This window comes from Monopterus albus, unplaced genomic scaffold (genome assembly GCF_001952655.1).
Source record: "Monopterus albus unplaced genomic scaffold, M_albus_1.0 scaffold134.1, whole genome shotgun sequence".
NCBI lineage: Eukaryota > Metazoa > Chordata > Actinopteri > Synbranchiformes > Synbranchidae > Monopterus > Monopterus albus.
The window spans coordinates 1,904,712-1,924,844 of NW_018128014.1; the positions used below are offsets into that span (position 1 = coordinate 1,904,712).

Consider the following 20,133-nt stretch of genomic DNA (forward strand, 5'->3'; position numbering starts at 1 on the left):
TGCTATACGTACAACCAAAAAAAGATTTTGTATTTCCATAAGTGGGGTAAAACTATGGAATAATTTAAGTGTAGACATAAAAAATAGTAATAGAATTGATGAGTTTAAACATAAATATAAAGGTATGTGTCAATCAAGATATATGCAAGAACAGGCTTAATGATTAATTAGACAGAACATTGTGGGTGTGGTGTATGAATGTTAACACTTTGTAATAATTCTTTAGTATATTACTTGTGTGGTGTAGAAGAGAATTATTTAAGAATGTAATTATGTACGAATGTTAACACTTTGTTATAATTCTTTAGTATATTACTTGTGTGGTGTAGAACAAAATTATCTATGTAGAAATACTGCTTGCAAACCAATGATGGTAAGATGATGTCATGGGGTAGGACTGGATAAGTCTAACTTCTTCCTACTCCGTTCAAGCATGTACTAGGTATAAGCAAATTGATAAGGGATTAGCATTTGTGGATATGTGTGAAATTATGTGTGTTGACATATCGACTATCTTTACATGCTTGAAAGAATAAAATCAATCAATCAATCAATACATGGGCCATTTTTGCTCAGAAACTCATGTAGCAAATATGATGGTTTTATAGGGTTAATGAGATACTAGCCTGAGACAAAGAACTCGTCTGTATACTTGTCCTTAATACATCTTATTACAGAGACTAGAACATATCGGGATTAAAGGAACTGCACTAAGTTGGTTCAAATATTATTTATTTTTTTGACCTGAAATTTCTTACTTCTAAACTCTGACAAAACTGAAGTTATTGTAGTTGGGCCTGAAAACCTTATAAATCTGCTGTCTAACCATATATTTAATCTAGTTGACATAGCCAATACTACAGTGAAGGGCCTTGGAATAAATTTTGACCAGGATATGTCCTTTAAATCACACATAAACCAAGTCTCTAGAACTGCCTTCTTTTACCTGCGCAATGTCACCAAAATCAGGAACATCCTGACTCAAAGTGATGCTGAAAAACTGGTCCATGCATTTATTACTTACAGCCTGGACTACTGTAACGCTTTACTATAAGGATGTCCCAATAAGTCTGTTTTATGCTGTGTGTATATGCAAATTGTGGATACTCTATAGTAATGTATATTGTAATCCTAGTAGGACAGTGAAGGAGGGTAGAAAGGTTTTTAGAATGTTATGTCTTCTGATATTTTATGGCACCATAACAACCAGTATAGCTGAACAGAAATCAGACGGACAGCCATTTCAGCTTCTGCAAGCAAACAGGGGGCCTGGGCCATGTCACCAAAATCAGGAACATCCTGACTCAAAGTGATGCTGAAAAACTGGTCCATGCATTTATTACTTACAGCCTGGACTACTGTAACGCTTTACTATAAGGATGTCCCAATAAGTCTGTTTTATGCTGTGTGTATATGCAAATTGTGGATACTCTATAGTAATGTAATGAAATTACCTACATGCATTCTTGGATAGGTTTGGTATCTTCTCTCTTCCTGCACCTTTCTGCAGATATCCCTGCAGCTCCAGAGCTATCTTTTTCCTATGAGCAGTCACCAGCCATATTAACATATATTTTCTTGTTTGTTGTTTCATTTTTGTTGTGCCCTTTTTTCTTCTCTCTCTCCTCTATTCACTCACCCCAGCTGGTTGAGGCAGAAGGCCACCCACCCTTCCATTAAAAGGAGTTTTTCCTCCTCACTGTCGTCAAGTGCTGCTCAAGGGGGATTTGCTTGATTTTTCCTCTATAATAATAATAATAGTAAGGTCTAGGCCTTACTTTGTAAAGTGTCCTGAGATGACATTTGTTGTGAATTGGCGGTATACAAATAAACTGAATAGAACTGAATTCTCTTAGAGGTAAGCTCAAATGTCTGAGGCATGTAAAAGCTGTGTATTGTAAGCGTCACTTCATTTCATAATGTAAAATATTATAGAAGAATCAACAATACACTGATGATTTTGCTATTCTCAGAGTGCCACTGCTAGCCTGGAATTTAATCCTGAGGGTGATGCTTGAGGAAAGACCATGGAGTTTATAAAAATCAACATGGTTTATCCCCGTAGGACTGTGTGGTCAACTAGTTTAATGGCATTGTGCTTGACTGAATATTTCATCTGTGTACAAAGTGAATTTCTGGTTTGATGGCAACACTAAAATGCAACACTAAATGGCAACACATTAAAGATAAGAGTGTTAGCAAAATCATTAGGAGTCATCCTATGGGACCCACAAATCAGTGTTAATGTTGTCAACAAAATGTATTATGAAAAATGTTTGACATTTTTATGATAAAATGACAGTAAAATGTGAAAATAAAATAAAGAAAAACTATATTCTGTTTTCCTTTTTCCTCATGATTACAAATGAGTTCACATTTGTCCATAATTCACAGATGACCCGCCAAATAGACAACAAACAAATCTACCTATAGGTACAAATAAAGCAACCTAAACTACAGCCTGTCTCTCCTTTAACAAAGGCTAACATCAGTCTTCCAGTGGCCAGGTTTTATAAGTCTATCTTGTTCCCATGAGTTTCCCATGGCCACAATATAGTATCTTGTGGCCATGCATTATTCTGTCTCATTCCCATGCCTTTGTAAGATGTGGCCACAACTTACTGAGGTCCCAAACCTGCCCCCCCAAATCTCACCAGAGGGGTTCTATAGTTGTCTTGATGTTTTAGCTGCAAAACCCAAGCAGTGAGTATATATTATTTTAAAAAATTTAAGAGTGGATCCAGTCTTCTGAATGGCCTTTTCACTTCAGCTGGCTGTAATAATGACAGATGAACAACAGTGTGCCTTTGTTTACAGAGTTTAGAAATAGTAACTAATAAGGTTTTTACTGCACAGCAGAGTGATATGGGTACAGTTATAAACTGCTATATAAAAAAGTGCAACATGCAATAAACAGGATGGGAGCTGTATTCATCAACGAAGAAGGCAACTATAGCCTCAGAATGCTCAGAAGAAATAAGAATAAAAGTTCCATGAAGAATCGCTAAACTGTAACAAAAATATATTTTCATCAAGGACTAATATATTTGGGCAGGTGACAGAATTAAGACTGCTTTTAACACCTAAAATTGGATTCATATGGTAATATACTTTTTATGTTCTTTCTTTCCCCTTCAAAGGGGTCAAAGCGATTTCAATCTACTACTCATTCCTTCAACTCTGACTTCAAATGAATATTTGCACGCAGCCAAGACTGTGCAAATCTGGGAAACTTTTATTGCTTCCAGGCCAAATTCAATCATGAGCATGTTCATTTTGGCTGCTTTAATGCACCAGGGCATTGGCTGCCCACCTGGGCTGACAAACTTTGCAGTCAGGTTGTGTTGTCTGTGGAAGGTACCAAGGATCACTTCTTATCCGCCACAAGCCCCTAAAGCCATCTATCTATCAAAGGTGAGGGCGAGCTTGGTCACGGATGTGTGAGAGCCCCAGCCTCAACCTGAAATCATCAATCTTTATGCATACACATGCACGCGCGCACACGGGCACACACACACAGGATCTTTATTTATTTAATTCACTCCTTTTAACATCGTGGAGTGCTTGAAATAGCTGGGCCACACTGAATGGCTCCAGGCTGGTGGAAAGTTTCTCTGCAGCTGGGAGATACTGGAACAGAAGTTTGGACTTCAGCAAGTACTGGGACATTTGTGGGCAGCTCTGGGCAGCTCTGCTCTGCTGCTTTGTCTCTCAGTCTGAGTGACAACTGTGCAGGGAGACTGTGCATTCTTCACTTTGAATTTCAATGTACTTTCTTAGATATGGATTTTAAAAAGATAAATAAACATAAGCAACCAGTCACTGCATCCATTTTAGCATGAGCACTGAGATGAACACAGAATTGGCAATGCCTTTAAATAGTGCTGCCACTGAAAAATTTCTTGTTTAACATAAAGATTTTCAATCAGTTTGATGTTAAACAAAAGCCCAGACTTGGTGAAAGTGTAGTCACAGGCACATACACTGTTCCACAGCTATGCTGCATAGCAGAGATCAGAGTTTGCGATCCCAACTATCCCTATAGAAGATTAGTTTTAAGGCCTTTGCTTTATTAGAAAACACAGCATGGAAAAACATGAAAGATGTAAGACAGATGCAAAGAAACCAGATTTAAATGATTTATGTCACATGTACCTTTTGAACATCCTTGGTAAGTCACCAAGACACCTTCTGTAATTGCTGCATCGAGTTCACAATTATCCATCCATCATCTATACCAGGGGTGCCCAATACATTGATCGCAAAGGTAGTGTTGGTACATCATGTGCCATTCAAAAATAAATTAGATGTATCCGACGTGCCAAATGTTAACATGTGAATGGTCAGTGAGACGATTCGCTATGGCGACCCCTAATGGGAAAAGCAGAAAGTGACAATCATTCATATATAGCCTATCATCCATCCTCCCTATGGCATTTGCTACTTGACTGACATAAATTCTTTAAAAATCATACAATGTGATTTCCTGAAATTTTTTTTAAATTCTGCCTCTCAGAGTGGGAATGCACCTACAATGTGAATTTCAGACCCCTCCATGATTTCTAAGTGGGAGAACTTGCAAAATCGTAGGGTGTTCAAATATATCCAAGCCAAGTATAGTTTTTATATAAAGACGTGTAAATAAAATGTCAACGTTTTTAGCCAGGTATTTTCCTCATTCCCATATTAAAATGCATTTATAGGCAATTATAACAGATTTCACATTGAGGAGGTCTGATGACAAACCAGCTAGTTTTTCACATTAGGAAAGGCAGGAATGAAACCACATGTTGAATCCAGTTAATGAGATTTCACAGCAGTAGTTCCCAGAGATAGCTGAAAGGCTTAGTCCCACGCCTTAGAAATATGAGTTGCCCCTATGGCCCAGCAGTCAACTCTGTCAGACCTTTCTCTCCTCTAATTCACTATTTGCCTAATTAAGAATAAGAATTACAAGGCTTCTGATTGGTTACTCAAGAGAAAGAGCTAATGATGCAGTTTCTCCTAATTAGGCATTACTTCTTATGCTCTTCATACAGCCACTAAACTGTCATTCGTGTGTCATTTTCACTAGACATCGATGCCATCCAATAGATATTCTAACATAAGTACATTTTGTTGCATTTTTTTATGTCAATTTAAGTCATTAACATTATGAAACACTTGTACTTTCTCTCTGTTCATTTGGCATAGTCATTAAATTTCTAACTAATGCAATTTTAATTTGTAAAACTCTAGTGACAGCATGAAACTAAGTATACATCAGCAGATCACTGAAATCAGTTACTTCTCAGATTACTGATTGAGTACTTTAGAAATGCCAGGTTCAAAGTTTAGCCAAATTCACTGTGAGACTGGTGATGCACACTCAGTTTATTATATACAATCAGCAAAAACTGATGCAGTCTAATGCAGTAGTCCTGTAGCAAATCATCCTTCATGACTGCGATTATGTTCACTCAAACATGACAAAAATTGAGAGCAAACTTTAAATTCTGCCTACATACAGTACCTGGCCAATGTGTGAAGTTGGCATTGATGTTGCCCTGACAGAAAGCTACATGAAATGTACTGTAGCTCCTCCAGTGCCAGCATCAAAAAGTGTGTGGGGAAGGAGTTGTATTTATCCATCCTATAAGCACCTCAGTTGGAGCACTGCTGCAGAAGTCCTGGTCAGGCTAGTGCACAGTGGCAGCACATATTAGGTGGTTGATAGCAACTCACCAAAAATTTGGGACCTTTGCTTTGAACAGAGCAAGTTCAACAAGAAAAGCCAAGAGCAAAACACCTTCGAAGTACATCAGCTGCAATATGATTAATATTTTTTCAAGTGGAATGTCATAACCCTAGTAAATGGACAGGTAAAGATCAATGGCATATTGTATGCATTACTAATTAGTGATTCCAAAAGCTGAAAGCAGACAATGAGAGTGCAAGAAGAGCTGATGGTTTCTAATGCACGAACTCACATTAGTTACCTACATACAGGAACAAGTCACAATTCTCCAGAGACAAAATGTATCCGTGTCTTTCAGTGAGTCAGCTGACTCCCTGCTGGTAAACATTCCATTTCATCATCTACTCATCAAGCCATTCATAGAGCTTCTGTATCAGCATATAGCAGAATCTAATATTGACATAAATGTCAAATTAACATTTGACAATAACATCACACACTAAGAATATACAGCTTATTGCACCTTTACACCAAGGTACTGCAGTAGGTAATAGGTTACTGTGAGACTGGTGACGCACACAGCCAGTTGGTGATAGACTGAAAAGCACAATATGAATCTCAACATTGTGACATCTCTTTGTCTGTATTTGTGTGGAAAGTTTCAACATATCTTTCTATATTCCCTCTGTCTTGACTTGATAGTTTTCAGTTTTTTGTTTTAATAGTTTTCTAGACTGGTGTTTTTGCAATAGAACTTTGTATCCTTGCAGAAATTACTTGATGTTTGTTGCTAACAGCTGTGGTGTGAGTGATCTCCCTATCACCAGGGATTCCGGGCTCTCTGCTGAGGTGTTGTCCCTGTCGGATGTTGACCTAACATTTGAGAATGCCAAGTGGAAGACTGGCTGTAATGTTGGGTCTACCTGTGGATGAGGCTGGATCTACCTGCAGCTGACCTGCTCTACACTTCTCTTGCCCTCCTTAATTAAAGAGTTTATTCACTGCATTTACCATTTGGATTATGTCTCATCAGTTCTCCTTCTGATGTCTGACAGTTTTGATGATGCCTGCTAATGGGTAAGATCAGAGTCCTGAATCCTCAAGGAGTTGTTGTGACCACTGTAACTCATTGTGGAATTTGTGTGATTGAGCCTATTTTAGGTCACTCTATCGCATGCCTTCGCTAAACTGTTAAGTGCTTTGGCAGCATACAAGATGTCAGTCTGGATTTTGTGAAGCTTGCTAGTTGCCTTGAGTGACCTGGCACATTAGCGGCTTAATATTCCAGTACATTTTCCATGAACTAAGGCATAGTATTGGCTATGGTTTTGTTACTGAAGAGCTATGAAAAGTTTTATTCTCACATAGGTCACACTGGGCCCTATTCACCCTTCCTAATGACTGGGGGCCAATAGCCAATAAGAGCAAGCATCACCAGCTGCAGCAGTAGCATACACTAGCGTTGTTTGACACTAACAGTAAATCTTTATTTCCAACTCATCTCCAGCTCACACTGCAAAATGTACAATGCATGCTGATTCCTCTTCTTAGTCATGACATCACTCACACTGTTTTCTCCTCAGTACAAAAAAATAACACACATGCTATGAGCTGACAGTGATCCACCTCCATGTTTGTTTTGCTCTGAAGTCAGATTTGAACATATGAGTTTCTGTGAGATCCCAAGTCTCGAGAATCACCACTCTGAAACTGTATGTGGCTCTGCAGCTTGACTCAGTCATCTGGTGTGTGCATTCTTACAATTAAAATATTAAAATTTGATTAAACCTGTGGGCAGCATGGTGGATAGTGCTGTCATCCCACAATATGAAGGTTCTGGGTTCGAGACCCGGCCGACCTGGTGCCTTTCTATATGGAGTCTGTATGTTGCCTGCGTAGATTCTCTCTAGGTACGCCAGCTTCTTCCCACAGTCCAAAGACATGCAGCTTAGGTTGACTGGTGACTCTAAAATGCCCGTAGGAGTGGGTGTGTGGTTCTTTCCCTTTCTTTGGGGCAAAGGGAAATGTTCACCTTGGACTTTAAGTGAAGATAGAGTATCAGAATCCAGCTCTCTGCTGGAGTGTACCCATAAGACATGATTAAAAGGCTGATTAATAAGTCTGCGTTTATTGCAAAGTACACTTCAGTGTTCCTATAATAAAGCCAGTGCTCTTAAAAGAACAAGTGAATAGACTGGCCTGAAATTTATACAGACAAGGGTGACTGACGATGCTCTGACATGTCCTCTAGGGCCATCAGTAGGTTGATATTTGTGAATCAAATGTGACACTGAACAACTGTTGGGCTGACTACCATGTAATTTAATGCATGCATTCATGGTCTTTGTGAACCTTGGTGACCTCTCCATCTAGTACCTTTTTCAGGTCAAAATTTTATTTTGTCCAGTAGAGGAGATCAAGGTTGAAAATACAAGGGGAATGTTGTACCACAGACCCACTGTCGATTCCCACAAAAGTTAGGGCTATGAAATTTATGTCAAATCATCACCCCTTTTACACCAACGATCCCTGAAAAAATGATTGTGAAGTGTTGAATGTGTTCAGAGGTATTTATCATTTTGTGATTTTAAGTGCGCAAAATAAAAATGGAGACGACACTCTTCTCTGGTTTAATATCTTTAAGTGCATATTCACAAATTGAAAGATATAATATCTTGTAGAACCATTTGTTGGTTAAATGTCCGTACTATGTATACTTGGTTGTATTTTGTAACAGCAAGGTCTAAGTTCCATGAGAGCACCGAGGAGCAAAAGTGCAATGCTTGCTGCAGGATGCTAACTTACCTTAATATGTGTTGTGCCCACACATTATGCCCAGAGTGAGGATGAGGAAAACTAACAGAGTTATGACAGACCCACAGACTTTTCCTTTGAACAGCTGAGGTGTTAAAGGTGAGCATTCAGTGAGGGCAGCAGCGTCAAAATAGGCTTTGGCTGTGGGCTTGGCTTGTAACGCATTAGGCTGCTGCATTACTGGATAACATACTGCACATAAAGTGGTGCTGTCCTACACAGCATCGATACTAGATAACATTAGCTAGTTAGATACTTAAATTTTGAAGACACAGAATATTTTACTTGAATATTAAAAATACAGTTAGGCTGTTTGTCACTTCTATAGTCTAGACTAAACATTTAATCTGCACGATCGTCATATTGAATGTGTGTGGCTTGGCCAAGACTAAGTTGTATGACCAGAAGTGAACATGGAGGATCTTTACAATCTTTACACACATCTGCTTAACAGCAATATATGTTTACCTTATGATTTCTGTGCTTTTTGACTGGTGGTACTGTCAGCCCCACGCCGTTTGACCTGACAAGTAGGGATGAGAGTATAGTTGCATGACTTTTATTTAAGTAGGATTACTTCTTAGTGGTGCACTTGTTCACTGAAATGTCTGTGGATATTGGTCATTGATATGTTTAAGTGCCCTCAAATGAAATGTGATCAGAGAAAATACATTTGTTCTCACACAATCAGGGTAAAAGTAAAAAATGGTACTTTCGACATGGATCTGCCCTACTAATCAAACTGTTTGGTTTCTCACAATGAACATTACAGCCTTACAGACACTGAACTGACTTCACACACTTAAAATGCGTTTCATACAATCTTTAGCAACCTGAAAGTTATTTTTCAACTCCTGCATTGTTTCATTCATCTCAATGGAATGACGTATTCAGAATAAAATTGGTACTAAACCCATTAGTTAGTGAAAACAACTGCATCCATGCTGAATATTTATTATGGATTTTAGAGACTTTGTTATGGTATATATAAGATTTTCTTCTCCCTGCTTCTTTTGGGTTATAGAAAGTATATGGGGGAATAGAAATGTATTCTGTTTATGAAACAGAATTTTATTTTGAAATTGTACAGTGACATGATTGGAGTAATGAAATGAAATCCAATTTCTGCTGTAATGTTATCATCCCTGTTTGAAACCTAAATTTGCAAGTACTAGCTTTTTCATCCCAAGTCCAGGCCAACAACAGCAGTAATTTCTCGGTGATCTCCCTGAAAAGTCATCGAATCTGACAATTCTGAGGCCACTTTCCATTCATAACCCATGTACATTTCTTCAGATATCCTTTCCTGTCAGTCATCAACTCTGGGAATGTTTGATGTAGCTTTGGAGCCATGGATTCACAATTAAATATAAAAAGTCTTCCCCTATGTCTGCCATTTTTGGAAGCCTGTCAGACTGCTATGCTGTTTTTTTTGCCATTCCTCATTTATTAAGAAATAAGACAGCGAGAAAGCCAAAGAGACAGAGAATATAAAGTAGGTTGAATAGATGTACTACGTTCACTAATGGTGCCTTGGACCTGACTGACAGGGACAAGTTTGAATAATTTATGCATAACATGGACTAAAACTGGAAATAGGACTAAATGGAATTGTTAGAAACCTGAGACAGTGCTGACTCAAACAAATTAGAAAGGTTTATTGGTTGGTAGATACTCTCAATGTATGTCACTCAAACCAGAATGGTCAATATCATTAGCTTGACATACACCAAGAATTTGTGATGTATAACAACAGTGGCAACAGAAATACCGATGTTCATCTGGTGGACTAGCCTTAAGCATGCTACAGCAGGATGAAAGACTGTCTCAGTGTTTCTGTTGCTCATATAGAACCTGTGGGGTTCTATCACTCCCAAATGCTGCACAGATGACAGAGAAGCTTCTGGGACACCAATCACAAAATGACAATCAGATTCAAAAGGAAGATGCCACAGTCTGTACAGTAACTGCTTCATTTGTGTAATAGTTATTTCACTTTAGATATGAAAGTCCCCAGATTCTGTGACATCCTGATTGGTAGCTGCCTCCTCTCCTTATAACTTAAGAAAGAAAACAAAGAAGTCCAGCAACACTGGTGATAGCTTCTCCAGTCTCCTTTGTACAGCCTGCACAGTAAAGTATGCACAAATATGTAATAACTCAAAAAGGGAGCTAATCAATGTCCCCTCTCAGTGCTTATCTGCTTTTAGATAGGTCACTCACATTCACGTTATAGTAACACTTCAGTTCCCTGATCCCTGATTCAACACAAAGGATGAGGCAGATGAAAGCACAAAAGCTTTGTCCTTCAGATGTAATGTGTAATGAATGCAAGCATTTTTTTCTGATTAAATGAAGCACAGACACACAAGGGTACTTACACTCGGATTAATTCAGTCTTTAGTAAGGAATAAAGGAATAAATGCTACTGAGCATATGTGTACAATGCAACTAACCAGATTTTGGACTCAGTTGCCCTGGCATGCTTGTCTATGCATAATGCTGCTCACAGTGTTAATCTTTCTGCATTAATCCTGTCATTCAAAATGCCTCCACAACATTTACACCCATCCAATTATCCTAATTAATTAGTCCAATTACAACAGGGCCAGTTTATTTTCCTGTGAACAATTACATTGTAATGATGATCTGGAAACAGGTAATGATGGTTAATAAGTGAAGCGAGAAATCCGTGAGGGCTCAAAACAAAGTCAAAGATGTAGCGATAAACACAGAGGGGTGAGGGGAAGAGAGGGAGGCAGAGAGGTAGACAGTGAGTGAAAATAAAATAGGAAGCACAGGAAATGTGATACATGAATGTAGCAGAAAAGTGTAAGGTAATGTACTGTACTTATTCACAGACAAGCAAGTTACCTGAAGAAGAAATGAGTTTCCAGCTGATGGAAGGCTCTGGTTTACCACTGGCTTGGCACATTAAGGTGACATTGGAGCCTTCGTTTACCACAATATCTCTTGACAAATTGATGATTTTTGGTGGTACTGTGAAAGAAAAAAAGTATAAATAGAGTTTGATGTGTATCTGCTGCATCAAGTTTAATTTTTTTCCTATAAGTCCTTCAGCTTATATGACTTATATGGTCACTTCCCTCTCACTTAACCCATAGCAGCATCTCCTGAAATAGCACTTCTACTCTGGCAGGTGGAATTGCAAGAACTGCCAACAAGACAGAACAAAATGGAAACAGTCATAAACACGACAAGTGTACCAGAAATCCATTATCATGGAAACTGTCACAGGCATGCCATTACAATTATGAAACTGTCATGGTTTTATTGCATTTAGCCACACAGACTATTCAGTTCAATTCAATTTTATTTGAATTCACAGTATACAGTAGATCAATCATAGGAATCACTGACATACTGTAACAAGAGATCGGGGAGCTGGTAATATTAAATTAAAAATTCACAAATCACAACAACAATTTATCTCATGGTGCTTTGCATATTAAGGTCAAGGCCTTACAGTATTACAGAGAAAAACTCCAGAAATCACCCTTGAATAAGCAATTGGCAACAGTGGGGAGGAAAATCACTCGAGTGGAAGAAACCTCCAAGGTTAGGTTTGGGCACAAAACCTACTTGGTTAAATTTAGAAACAAAAACAACTTGTTTATCTAAATTTAGGACCAAAGCTCAAACTGCACAGCAGACCACACTCACCTGAGCCCTAATCTTGTGTACCTAGCCATCCACTTCCCACTTCAGACTTTGCGGTTCTACTGTATATCCTACATCTCCCAGCTTCTTCCTTTACTCATGTCATCATTTCTATCATTGTTACATATAATATGCAAATGTTGGTCACAGTAACCTGCAGGTGCAAACAGCATATGAAGTCTTTTTTTAATACAAGGACAGTCTCTTTCCCCATAATCTCTCTCTTCCATGATTTCCAACTTTAAGAGTTATTATATGGATTAAACATTTAAAGTCTGTGTATCCATGACTGGAATGCTGATTACAAGTTAGAAATGTTGCTTTAGTAAATTTAACAATAATAAATACATAAATGAAGAACTGTATTTCCTGTACAGTTTTGCAAGGGAAAAGGCAGAGAACAGTTAATCAACACACTGTCAGCACTGAAAAAATCATGCTTATGTCTTCTATATGTTAAATTGTTCAAGGAAAATTGTGTATTTTATAGTTTTGTGTACTACTGGCATGGAACATTCCTGATAATGCATGAATTGCCTTTTTGAGTCATCAGCCACACTTCTGATCAACTGTTAGTACTATTTAGGGATGTTAAATAATTTGCATGCATTTGTAATCATTCCTGACATCTCAACTGATTTTATTCATGCATGAATAATTTGTTTCACCTCACATTACCAGTACACTTTTGCTTAAGAATTTTATGAAACTTCAAGAAAAAAACAAAGTATTTTGTACTGAAAAAAAAATATATATATATATATTTGTTCCAGTTTATACTATATAATGAAATTGCCAAAAATATCTATCCTGCTAGCTTCATTTTGTCTTTGTTAAATGTTTACAAGCCATTTTCGACGTATTTATCACTAGAGACTGTTCATCATAGTGATGGCCTGGGGGAAGAAACTGTCCCTGTGCCTGGTTGTCTTGGTGCACAGTGACCTGTAACGCCGTCCAGAGGGGAGGAGTTCAAACAGGGTCTAAGGAGGGGTCTGCAGTGATCCTCTCCACCTTCCTTTTGACCAGTGAGGTGTACAGGTCCTCCATGGAGGGCAGGCTTGCACCAATGACCTTTTCTGTAGTCCTGACTGTCCGCTGAAGTCTGTTCCTGTCCTGGTTGGTTGCTGAGCCAAACCAGACAGTGATGGAGGTGCAGAGAACAGACTCGATAATTCCTCCGTAGAACTGTATCAGCAGCTCCTGGGGCAGGTCGAACTTCCTGAGCTGGCACAGGAAGTACATCCTCTGCTGTGCCTTCTTGATGATGGTCCTGATGTTGGATGTCCACTTCAGGTCCTGGGAGATAGTGGAGCCCTGAAACCTGAAGGACTGCTGATACAGTGTTACTGAGTATGGCTAAAGTCCACTGTCATTTCCACTGTTTTGGGACTGTTCAGCTTCAAGTTGCTGCAACCACACTACAGGGCCAGCTGTAAGCTGATTCGTCACTGTCTTGGATGAGACCTATGACCTTTGTGTCATCTGCAAACTTCAGGAGCTTGACAGAGGAGTCCCCTTAGGTGCAGTTGTTGGTGCAGAGTGAAAACAGCAGAGGGGAGAGCACACATCCCTGGGGGGCACCTGTGCTTATTGTCTGGGTGCTGGATGTGGTTTTCCCTAGCCTCACCTGCTGCTCCCTGTCTGTCAGAAAGCTCGTAATCCACTGTTAGGTGGGGGCAGGCACAGTGAGCTGGGTCAGTTTGGAGTGGAGGATGTCCGGGATGATGGTGTTGAAAGCCAAGCTGAAGTCCACAAAGAGGGCTCGTGCATAGGTCCCTGGGGAGTCGAGGTGTTGCAGGATGTAATGCAGTGTCATGTTCACTGCATTGTCCACTGACCTGTTTGCCCGGTAGGCAAACTGCAGGGGGTCTACGATGTCCTTCAGGTGGGCCAACACCGGGTCTCTCAAAGGACTTCATAACTACAAATGTCAGGGCGACAGGTCTGTAGTCGTTCAGTCCACTGATGGAGGTTTTCTTGGGGACTGGAATGATGGTGGAGCATTTGAAGCAGGAGGGGACTTCACACAGCTCCAGTGACCTGTTGAAGATGAGTGTGAAGATGGGGGCCAGCTGATCAGCACACACTTTCAGGCAGGAGGGGGTCACACCATTTTTGCCTGATACCTTTTTGATTTTTCGTTTTTGAAAAAGGCCCTGCACCTCCATTTCACAGAAGTGAAGGAGGTTACTTGCTACAAGAAGAAAAAAGTCTGCTGTATTCTGTTATGAGACAATATAGCCCCCAAATAGAATTGATTTAGAAAGTGTGTGTGTGTTTATACAGTATGTATATATGTGCACCACTTCAGAACTCTCCAGCTCATTGTCTGAAACGATTTCTGGTGCTTTTTGAAGTCTTCTTTGGGTCATTGTCCTGCTGTAAGACCAGGACCTCTGATACAGACCCAACTTTCTGACACTGGGCCTCAGAATTCATCGGTAGGCTTGAGTTTTTATAATGCCATACACACATTCAAGACATCCAGTGGCCATAGCTCTTCTCTTTGGCATGGAGTTATGGAGTGAAATTTGAGCACAAAGATTAAAAACATCTCTCTAGAATGACCGACCCCTTCATTCCTACCACTACTACTCTAGTGAACAGAAACACTAAAAAACAGTTCTACTGACTGTACAGTGTTAGCTGACATAGGGTTTTTTGCCTTCCAGGGCTCTGTGCCAATTTGAAAGCTATTACTGCTTTGGTTTTAAAAGCTATTTTCGTTGTAAGCTTCTTCCAGCTCTTTGTAACCAGGAACTCCCAGAGACGAAGCAGACCACTTGGATTATATAACAAATAACCGTGCTGGTTTATTCAAAGAATCACAGGTAAAATTAACATTACACGTCCAGATCTCTTCCACCTCCAATCCTGCACGCAGGCAGAAGCCAGTATGAAAAGACCCTGAACCATAATGCCTATACAATATTATCACTTGGTTGGGCTAGTCCATGCTACCCAGGAACGTCAAACCGTGACGTCACCTGATATGCCAGCTTTGCAGCTGACCATAACAATAGTCAAAACATGAAGAAAATCAATGTGTGTGGCTGTTGACTAGTGGTGTGTATCTAAGAACATTCTGACATGACATCTAGTGACATGTCATGACATTACACATAAGAAAATATTATGATTACAATTACGGTTACACATATCATAATAATAACAATATCCTCCTGCCTGCAAACTTTTTCTATCTAGTTGTCCTTGGCCATATGCACCCTGCAAGAAACTCATGAGAATGACTAAGCATTTAACAGCCTGAGCTAGACAGCCTGGCTCCACTAAACATTTCTAAAACAACAAATATCTAACCAATATCTATCTGACTAAAAAATTACCTAACAATTTACTCTTTTTGGTCATAGCAGGTCGTTGTTTTAAACAAAAAGTCTCCAAAAACTAACAGCACACTACCTGCTCAGCAGCAAACAGCAGTCAGTCACTGCTAGACACTAGCTGATGAAGCATTTAGTTACTAAAATCCCTCAGGAGTTGGTAGAGAACAAAAAAAGTAGGTGGTCAAAAACACAACTACAGAATCTGTAACTGTCTTCAGTTCACTGTATCTGTTTAAACCAAGATAATATGTCAATATGTTTATAGCCTGTTTGCATTGCCCTCCAGCGGTCTAAAACCAGTGAAATGCTTGTTTTTTTTGTGTTGATAACACTGTCGATTTTTGTGGTGTTTAAATTTTCTGCTTCTTTGCTTTAGCAGCTCCACTAAGTGCTGTGGAGCTCCAGCTGAGTAAGGTAAGCTTTAAATACCAACGAAGTGAGGTGAGGCCAAGCTAAATATATATATTCAGTTAAAAATGCAGCTGAGTGAGGTGAATAGAAGCTGTGAACAGGGCGAAATGAGGGTGAGCTGTAAGTTAAAAGCTTGTAAGCAGTTCAAACGTTAAATTCAAAACACTGGTGAGGGCTTACTTTGTCCAGCTTGACACAATTCATTTTCCCACAGCAGTTTCTAAAAATTATTATACAGCAGAATAATGGATAGCATTATAGTTTTTTAAAAAAGCTCTTGTTTACGGATGTGGTCTTTTTTAGTGTGTCCTTGAGCAAGACACTGAACCCCCAGTTGCTCCTGGTGATGACACCGGTGTGTGAATGTGTGAGCGTTTGGGAGTGTGAATGGGTGAATGGCCAAATAGTGTGAAAGCGCTTTGAGTGTGCTGTAAAAAGCATAGAAAGGTGCTATACAAGTATAAGACCACTTACCAAAAGACCATTTTTTAGCATAAAGGAGTATGATCATCATCACTGCCATATAAGCCTTAAGGTATCTGACTCTCATATTTAATGTCTCTGGTAACTATATGCACATGTTGCCCATGGAAACTTGTTCAGAACCGGAGAACATATTTTCATGGCACAGCACATCTCCTTGGCTTCTGATAATTGGAACGGTCTGTATTTTAAGGCTAAAAATAATGTGTTCTGTCACATTAATACACACTAAAAATCTGTGAATGGGGTGAGCTCATTTGACCTGCACGTTTCCAGTGCAGTTTCAACTTATTAGATACTCCTGAGAGTTTCTGCACTTGTAGTCGATTGGTTCAAAATAAATTCTTGAAGCAGGTTGAAATGTAATATGCTTTCAACTGTATAAACCAGAGCAGCAAAAATGTATTGATTCTTAGCAGCAAGACAATTTTATGGCTACCATTCTTTTCCTCAAGGCAGACTGCTTAATCAAGCTGTATACTAAATGAAAGTCCTCTCAGGCAAACACTTGAACTAACTGTATCCACACTACAAGAGATGACTGGTACTGTATAGAATTGTACAGCACAAGATGCAGTCTCTCACTAAACAAGGTTGGTGAGCTAGATCTGTGGCTAAAAAAAAACTTAATGCTCAGGTATATAATGTTCACATGCAACACTACCTGAGCAAAAAAGAGACATTTTCTAAAGCATTTCACATCAATAAAAGCTGGAAACAAAATAATCCACTATTTTGAGCAGCATAGATGACGTCAAACTGTTTTCAAAAACTCTCCATCACTGTTAAGTGCTATACTTTATTTAGCAATTTTAAATGAGCGCAGAGCAAAGTACCACTGAACATAAAAGGGATAGCCCTTGTTCAGGAAACATATTCAGTGTGCTGCTCCTAGTTGAAGCCAGATGGTTAGAATCAGGAGCGTGAACCTGCTTGCATGGATCACAGCCTTTGTTACGTCCTTTCCGTCTCTATACAGTAGATCAATCATAGGAATCACTGACATACTGTAACAAAAGATTGTAGAGCTAGTTATATTAAATTACAAAATCCACAGACATGCCATCTACATGTTTGTCTACAAAGACCAGGATGGATGGAAGTCTACAGTAAGTCTGAGTTGATGCCATAATATCGGAGCTGGCAATGTAACTAATCATAACTGTTATGTTAAAATATGTACAAGTTATTTTACCTCTAAGTAATATGAGACTTTCTACTGTAGCCATTTCTGCAATTTTGATACCACTGACTGTTATCATTAATTAACATCATAATTTAATCAATATGCTGATGCATTATGGCTGGTGTTTCAATACATCTTGTGTTAAACCCAGCTCAAATCACAATAGCAGTGGGAGAATGAGGGTCATGGAAGATCAAAATATGATAAACAAATGTTTTAATAGCTGCGTCATACAGTATTGGACACATAGTCAAGCTCTGCTGGTACACAGCTCAGACTATTCTGCTACACGACAGACTATTCTATTCAGATATTCTGACCTCCTTATATAAATAAATGTGGAGGACAAAAATAGAGACACTGTTAGATATGTGATTCACTTGATACATTTCTGACAATTTCACCAAAAACTGAAACATTCCTTATAAAAGGTAGATGCTGTATTGGATTGCATTCCATTGTACATTTGACCTGTACCTAATAAAGTAACACATACATGCAGATATTTATATTGTTGATTCAGATCAGTGAGGAATATCCACATACCTTCCAACATAAAAAACTGTGACTTCATAAATAATTCCATGATTACAGTTTCACTTCAGCAATATCTTCAAAATTGAATCCTGCTTGTATTTGCCTGTTTTGATGTCCTTTTTAGTACTGATGCAAAATTTTATTGTGACCACACAGTGTACTTGACCTTCATTACCTCAGCGGACATCAATATAGGAGGGTTGCACAGACCAGCCAATCACCAATTGGCTGAGAGCAATATTGTAAATGAAAGTACTTAAGTCTGTGACCTCATTTGCATTTTGAGGTTAAGCTTAATTACACCACACCTCTAAAAACCATTCTGCTGAGAAAAAGTACTGTTATCTCTCTATAGAGAATATGAAGTTGTTGTTACACTCTGTTGAATTATGGGTAAATATCATTTTGGAAGATCACGCTCATCCATCACAGATATATACACACAATATATACACTTCTATAAGTTAAAGAAAAATATATACTATCCCATGCAGCTAGATACAGTAATGGATGCTTCAGCTACATTCAAACGTCTTCTTTAGTGTTTAGTTTGAGCAGAGAAAAGACAGAAATTGAGTCATCCTCAGTGTTTGTGTGATCTGTCGACAGCTGACAGCTAGTGTTAGCTCCCAAACCGAGAGCTGAGTGGAACTGAGTTCAGGGTGCAGAGTCATTTTTCAGTGTGTCGCTCTCTAGGTCTGCAATGAGTTAGCCACAGACAGCTAGTTATCCATTCTGAATTACTACAGTCAGTGAAGTGAGATCTAAACAATTTGAGCAGCTTTTTTAGCCAAACAAAGCAATAATGTACTCAGGTAAATGCAGTGAATATCTCCCAAAGCGGTGTCCCCCCCATCCCAACATTCAACATTGCATGACGTACCTTCACATTCTCTATACATGTAGTAAAGAGATCCTAGGGCTCCTTGGGCAACTCCACTGTAAGAAATGACAATGAAATCCACAGTCCCAGTGCCCCTTCACACAAGCTCAGTAAGAAAACACTTTGTGACTAAACATAGAAAAAAACTTTACCTTTGACAAATACTGACATAATTTACTTAACAGAACACCAAGACTGTAGATTTTGCCCCCTCTTCTCCCACTGCAGACTCAGGAGACACTCAGTTGCTCTCAGTCTTTCCTTTTTCTCAGTGTACATTTATAAAGCTGATTCATAAAGCTCTAAGATAAGTACAATTTTTTACTCAAATTTCCATGTCTTCTCCTGAGAGGATTTGCGTCCAATTTAATTTTTCCATCGACTTCTGCATGTGACTATATTGCCTCACAAAGCCCACAACAAAAAACAACCCCTGCAACACAACAAAAACAAAGAAAAATGGTCCCAAAAGCAAAATATCAAAGCAACACAAAACAGGTCTAAAAACGGCAAAAGCTGTCCAAAAAACACAAAATCCAAAAACAAGCCACATAGTCAAAAATGAAAAAGGCAGGGGCGAAAAAGGGCAGTTCCAAAAAGCGACCACAGCGCCAGACTTGGGAGCGTGGGCGCCAATCTGGAGGACAATCCCAAGACCGGACAGGGCACCGGAGGAGCGGCTGACCTCGGCACCGGTCAGAGGATGGCTGGGACGGCGATTGCAGCTGCAGCTGGAGGTCGGGCTGAAAGGACAGATGGGGAGCCGGCTGTGGAGCTGGTAAAGGATGCTGCCGGCGGGGAGCCGGCTGTGGAGCTGGTGCAGGAAGCAGGGCGGCCTCGCCGGCGAACCCCACTAGTGCAGGAAGCAGGGCGGCCTCGCCGGCGAACCCCACTAGTGCAGGAAGCAGGGCGGCCTCGTCGTCACCGACCCACTCGGGAACCGGAGGCAGGAGAGCGGCCTCGTCGTCACTGACCCCCTCGAAGACCAGAACAGGAACTGAAGAAAATGGGGTGGAGTCGGCCCGCCCGGCGACAGAGTCTGGTTGAGGCGAAGGAGGCTGTGGCTGGGGGGGGGAAGGCAGGTGCGGCTCGGGGGGTGGTGGGACGGGGG

The 20,133-nt window shown here is 39.7% G+C and overlaps 1 protein-coding gene across 1 annotated transcript in view; it reads right to left on the bottom strand.

Annotated features, from left to right (window-relative positions):
• LOC109967684 (opioid-binding protein/cell adhesion molecule homolog) overlaps window positions 1-20,133 on the bottom strand; it is a 47,831-nt gene that overhangs the window by 19,941 nt on the left and 7,757 nt on the right. The window contains exons 2-3 of the mRNA XM_020613435.1: window positions 19,708-19,999; window positions 11,366-11,491 (exon numbers count right to left, since the gene is read on the bottom strand). Coding sequence (XP_020469091.1) covers window positions 11,366-11,491; window positions 19,708-19,999 — 418 coding nt within the window. The remainder of the gene's footprint in view (window positions 1-11,365; window positions 11,492-19,707; window positions 20,000-20,133) is intronic.